This window comes from Natator depressus, chromosome 13 (assembly GCF_965152275.1).
Source record: "Natator depressus isolate rNatDep1 chromosome 13, rNatDep2.hap1, whole genome shotgun sequence".
NCBI lineage: Eukaryota > Metazoa > Chordata > Testudines > Cheloniidae > Natator > Natator depressus.
Window position 1 is genome coordinate 39412103 of NC_134246.1, and position 6481 is coordinate 39418583.

At 44.0% G+C, this 6481-nt stretch overlaps 1 protein-coding gene across 1 annotated transcript; it reads left to right on the forward strand.

Moving 5' to 3' along the window:
* Positions 1-536: 536 nt before the first annotated feature.
* On the forward strand, positions 537-1499 carry LOC141997156 (olfactory receptor 10C1-like). Its single transcript, XM_074969439.1, has one exon. The coding sequence runs from the start codon at positions 537-539 to the stop codon at positions 1497-1499; it is 963 nt and encodes a 320-aa protein (XP_074825540.1).
* The last annotated feature ends 4982 nt before the right edge of the window (positions 1500-6481 follow it).

Here is a 6481-nt window from a genome sequence, read left to right on the forward strand (position 1 = left end):
CCTAGGTACGTCCACAGGTGGCCAATCCAAAGGGCTGCGTGTGCTACTGTGTTCTCTCTGCTAATTTTATCCTGCTATCTTGATCCAAGCGAGTGCATGTACCTCTACCCAAACTGGGAATTACACCTCCCAGCTGCAGGGGAGACGTACCCATGGTTGAACTCTCAATATTTTTCATTTCCAATCTATTGATTTTTTGTTATGTCTTCTAGGTTGCTTGATATGACACTGATGGGATAAAGATTTCAACATCCCAGCCTAAAAGTCTTTCTTTAAAGTTCAAGAGAGATTAAGGGAGTTAGTCGGGACATTTCTGTAATCAGTAGGGTTCTATGCTCTTGGTTCACCTGTATTGGAAGCTCAACCTCTTAATTATATTAGGCTTCCTCTGTTTATTAACAACTTCATTCTTCTAGTGGAGAGATGCAGTGGTATGAGGTTACCTACTCCAGGTTTCTGCTAGTGTATCCAACAGCACAAACTGACAGCGTGCACTCCATCAATATTTAATGGTTTTCTTTTTCTAGATACAGATTATGGAGAAAGCGGAAGGAAGAAATCAAACACCCATCGTGGAATTCATCCTTTTAGGATTTGGGAATGTCCCTGAGCTGCAGCCCCTTCTCTTCCTCGTGTTTCTAGTGATCTTCATTGTGACTGTGGCAGGGAACATTCTCATTGTTGCAGTAGTCGTGGCTGATTGCCACCTTCACACCCCCATGTACTTCTTCCTGGGGAACTTGTCCTGCCTGGAGATCTGCTACACCTCCACCTTGCTACCCAGGCTGCTGGCCAGTCTGCTGACTGGGGACAGAACCATTTCTGTTAAGGGCTGCATTCTGCAAACATATTTCTTTGGTATTCTGTCAGCTACAGAATCTCTGCTGCTTGCGGCAATGTCTTATGATCGGTACTTAGCGATATGCAATCCACTCCGTTATGCTGCTCTGATGAATGGGAGAGTTTGTTGCCAGCTAGTGGCAGGATCCTGGATAAGTAGCTTTCTAGGCTGCACCACAATAAATATTTTCTTGTTCGAATCAAAGTTTTGTGATTCAAAAGGAATTGACCATTTCTTTTGTGATTTTTCACCTGTGATAAAGCTGTCCTGTGGTGATACCCAGGCTGTGCAAGTGCTGACATTTATTGTCTCTGCCATAGGGACATTTGTGCCCTGTCTACTGGTCCTGACATCCTACATTCGTATCATCACCACCATCCTGAGAATCCCTTCCACCACAGGGAGGCAAAAGGCCTTTTCCACCTGCTCCTCTCACCTCATTGTGGTTATAGTTTACTATGGGACACTGATTACTGTCTATGTGGCTCCAACAGCTAATACTCCCAAGGTCCTATACAAACTCTTCTCTGTCTTCTACACAGTCCTGACTCCCATGATCAACCCTGTCATCTACAGCCTGAGAAACAAGGAGGTCACTGAGTCCCTGAGAAAAACTATTCTTAAACTAGTTGCTTTCAGAAAAGACATAGAACCTTAAAGGACAAATTTTAGCATATAGTAAAATAGAGATGAACTGACATAGTTTCTTAGACATGGCCCATTGGAGTCCTTGAGAATAGGAGAGTCCTTGAGAACCCCTCATTGACCTTACTTCATCCATTTTCTTTCTTTCTTTCTTTCTTTCTTTCTTTCTTTCTTTCTTTCTTTCTTTCTTTCTTTTACTCTGATACTTTTTCAGCATTAATCTTTCATACATTTAATACACATTTCTTTATACAAAACTTGATACAGTAAAAAGAAAAGGAGTACTTGTGGCACCTTAGAGACTAACCAATTTATTTGAGCATAAGCTTTCGTGAGCTACAGCTCACTTCATCGGATGTGATGATATCTTGATACTGTAAGAGACATTCTTTAAGAAAAATGTTTTCTTTTCCAGACACACATTTCAGTAAAGCACTCTGCTTCATGCATCCATACATTCATCCGTACATGAACACTAGTGCCCAAATTCTGCAAGGAGCTTAACATCTTTTGAGTGGCTCTGGGTCTCTTCCACTCCTACTGAAGCCAATGACATTCATTCTCCGCTGATTAGGATCCTCTGTTGTCAATTTTCAGAGTGGTAGCCATGCTAGACTGTATCAGCAAAAACAAAGAGGAGTCCTTGTGGCACCTTAGAGACTAACACATTTATTTGGGCATAAGCTTTTGTGGGCTAAAACCCACTTCATCAGAAGCATGGAGTGGAAAATACAGTCAGCGGTATATATATATATAAAAAGATGGAAGTTGCCTTACCGAGTGGAGGGTCAGTGCTAACGAGGCCAATTCAGTTAAGGTGGAAGTGGCCTATTCTCAGTGGTTGATTACTTCTGTAGTACTAACGAGGCCAATGCAATCAAGGTGGACGTCGCCCATTTCCAACAGTTGACAAGAAGGTGTGAATATCAACTGAGGGAAAATTAGTTTTTGTAGTGACCCATCCACTCCCAGTCTTTATTCAGGCCTAATTTGGTGTCCAGTTTGCAAATTAATTCCAGTTCTGCAGTTTCTTGAAGTTTTGAAGTTTTTTTGTTGAAGAATTGCCACTTTTAGGGCTGTTATTGAGTGACCAGGGAGATTGAAGTGTTCTCCTACTGGTTTCTGAACGTTATAATTCCTGATGTCAGATTTGTGTCCATTTATTCTTTTGTGTAGAGACTGTCCAGTTTGACCAATGTACATGGCAGAGTGGCATTGCTGGCACATGGTGGCATATATCACATTGGTGGATGTGCAGGTGAATGAGCCCCTGATGGTGTGGCTGATGTGGTTAGGTCCTATGATCGTGTCCCTTGAATAGATATGTGGACAGAGTTGGCCCCGGGGTTTGTTGCAGTGTTTGGTTCCTGGGTTGGTGTTTTTGTTGTGTGGTGTGTAGTTGCTGGTGAGTCTTTGCTTTAGGCTTGGGGGCTGTCTGTAAGCGAGGATTGGCCTGCCTCCCAAGGTCTGTGAGAGTGAGGGATCGTCCTTCAGGATAGGTTGTAGATCCTTGATGATGCGTTGGAGAGGTTTTAGTTGGGGGCTGAAGGTGACGGCTAGTGACGTTCTGTTACTTTCTTTGTTAGGCCTGTCCTGTAGTAGGTGACCTCTGGGTACCCTTCTGGCTCTGTCAATCTATTTCTTCACTTCCCCAGGTGGGTATTGTAGTTTTAAGAACGCTTGATAGAGATCCTGTTTGCGTCTGTCTGAGGGAATGGAGCAAATGCGGTTGTATCATAGAGCTTGGCTGTAGACAATGGATCGTGTGATGTGGTCTGGATGAAAGCTGGAGGTATGTAGCTCGAATGCATGAATTCATTTAACTCAAATTAGCTGAATATTTTCAGCAAAAATCAATCAAAATCTTTCAGGACTTAGATGCTGGACACCAACCTGCCCTTTATAATATTTAACCTTGGGGTTAGAGCACGTGTGTGTGTGTGTGTGTGTGTGTGTGTAAGACCCATGTTCAATATCCCCCCTGCCTGATAGGGGAGAAGTCTCCAATCTCCCGCATTGGAAACAAGTGCACTGGCCTAGAAAATACTCTCTGCACAAGCTCCCTCTCTCTCTCGGTCCTTTTAAAGTGGTTCCATTGGGTATAAATAATTAAATAGCCCCTGTTACAGGGAGTTGAACTTCAATCTCACACAGCCAAAGTGTGCTTCTTAACTACCAGACCACAGAGTCATCCCTGGACTCATTTTCTGGCCCAATGACTATTCATTCTCATCATGAATGACAATGAGTAGTCATTGGGCTAGGAAAAGCAAGTGTGAATGCCTTCATACCCTGGTGGTAAGGCTTTTATTTTCCAGAACTGCCAGAGAAATGAAAAATCAGTGGTTCACTGAGATCTAACTGTCATCTTCTGCCACAATACAGCCGGAAGGACAGAAATACATGCTGAATGGGTTTTCCAGCAAGGGTTGGGTGTCTTGTGGTTAAGACATAGGTGCGAGAGTCACGACTTTTCACTTCTTTTCCTAGATCAGCCACATACTGCCTATAGGCCAGAAACTTTGCCACAAACTAATTCATCCTTAGCCAGAGTGAGGTGTGTTGAAAGCTGTGTTAAAATGACAAGATATCGCTCTGAGTGTAAGGGGTTTTTTTTCAGGTCCCGCTTGCAGACGGGGACCTTTGTATGGAAATATATGCTCTGGTTATTATGAGTCATTCTTCAGCCCATCACCATAGAGTTATGCCTCTCTGTTGTGGGGAGGAGCCTGCTTTGTCCCTCCGTTTTTGTGTTCTTGCATCTTATGGGTCTGCATTCTAAGAAATAAAGTAATGTTACATTGCAACCTTCAAGCAATACTGTTTTATGTTTTTATCTAACTGAGAACATAACTGAGAGCTGGTTGGAAAAAGATGTGGGGAAATGGGATTTTTTCTCATTTTGGTTTTTTTTTCCCTTCATTTTTAAAATTTCATTTGTTTGATATTTTTCAGCACTGTCATTGTCATAGACACTGGAGAAGGGGTTTCAAAGACACAGACAGGAGTTGGGCATCAGGAAAGCCAATGGGAGATAGGTACATAGGTGGATGAAAACTTTGCCGGGTATGGAGAGGTGATGGATCTTGTCCATGAGCACCCAGGAGACCAGTGATATGAATGGGAAGAGTACACACGTCTCCTGAGTCCTGGCCACTGCCTCGCATGACATAAACACCAATGTATCAAAGGAAATGATATAGGCTCGGGTTGTCCAATCCTCTCAGCCCCTTTGAAAATCCCACCAAATCTTGGATGAGGGCAGGATCTGTGGGGGTAATTTTTAAAGGCACCTAATTTTCCCCTAGCTGAAAAAGGTGGATAAACCTTGCTTCTCTTCCTTTGCCAGGTGCTTTTCAAACAATGAGTGAAAACTGCACTAGGGGAGCTAAGGCAAAGATTTCAGAACCACCCAGAAGATTTGGATGCCCACAACCAGCGCAGTGGCAGTAAAAGGGAAATATAGTGCCCATCTTTAAAAAAGGGAAGAAGGAGAATCCAGGGAACAATAGATCAGTCAGCCTCACCTCAGTCCCTGGAAAAATCATGGAGCAGGTCCTCAAGGAATCCATTTTGAAGCACTTGGAGGAGATGAAGGTGATCAGGAACAGTCAACATGGATTCACCAAGGGCAAGTCATGCCTCACCGACCTGATTGCCTTCTATCATGAGATAACTGGCTCTGTGGATATGGGGAAAGCACGGACGTAATATACGTTGACTTTAGCAAAGCTTTTGATACGGTCTCCCACAGTATTCTTGCCAGCAAATTACAGAAGTATTGATTACTGTATTTCAAGGAATCCCTGTTGAGGTTACAGGGACAAACCATCCCGATGAGTCGAAAGAATAGTAAACATGGCAGGCGACCAGCTTGGCTTAATGGTGAAATCCTAGCGGATCTTAAACATAAAAAAGAAGCTTACAAGAAGTGGAAGGTTGGACATATGACCAGGGAAGAGTATAAAAATATTGCTCGGGCATGTAGGAATGAAATCAGGAGGGCCAAATCGCACCTGGAGCTGCAGCTAGCAAGAGATGTCAAGAGTAACAAGAAGGGTTTCTTCAGGTATGTTGGCAACAAGAAGAAAGCCAAGGAAAGTGTGGGCCCCTTACTGAATGAGGGAGGCAACCTAGTGACAGAGGATGTGGAAAAAGCTAATGTGCTCAATGCTTTTTTTGCCTCTGTCTTCACTAACAAGGACAGCTCCCGGACTGCTGCGCTGGGCATCGCAACATGGGGAGTAGATGGCCAGCCCTCTGTGGAGAAAGAGGTGATTAGGGACTATTTAGAAAAGCTGGACGTGCACAAGTCCATGGGGCCGGACGAGTTGCATCCGAGAGCGCTAAAGGAATTGGCGGATGTGATTGCAGAACCATTGGCCATTATCTTTGAAAACTCGTGGCGAATGGGGGAAGTCCCAGATGACTGGAAAAAGGCTAATGTAGTGCCAATCTTTAAAAAAGGGAAGAAGGAGGATCCTGGGAACTACAGGCCGGTCAGCCTCACCTCAGTCCCCGGAAAAATCATGGAGCAGGTCCTCAAGGAATCAATCCTGAAGCACTTACACGAGAGGAAAGTGATCAGGAACAGTCAGCATGGATTCACCAAGGGAAGGTCATGCCTGACTAATCTAATCACCTTCTATGATGAGATTACTGATTCTGTGGATGAAGGGAAAGCAGTGGATGTATTGTTTCTTGACTTTAGCAAAGCTTTTGACACGATCTCCCACAGTATTCTTGTCAGCAAGTTAAAGAAGTATGGGCTGGATGAATGTACTATAAGGTGGGTAGAAAGTTGGCTAGATTGTCGGGCTCAATGGGTAGTGATCAATGGCTCCATGTCTAGTTGGCAGCCGGTGTCAAGTGGAGTGCCCCAGGGGTCGGTCCTGGGGCCGGTTTTGTTCAATATCTTCATAAATGATCTGGAGGATGGTGTGGATTGCACTCTTAGCAAATTTGCAGATGATACTAAACTGGGAGGAGTGGTGG

Excerpts from the sequence above, each read along its gene's own strand:
- LOC141997156 (XM_074969439.1), top strand. The coding sequence starts at position 537 with ATGGAGAAAGCGGAAGGAAGAAATCAAACACCCATCGTGGAATTCATC.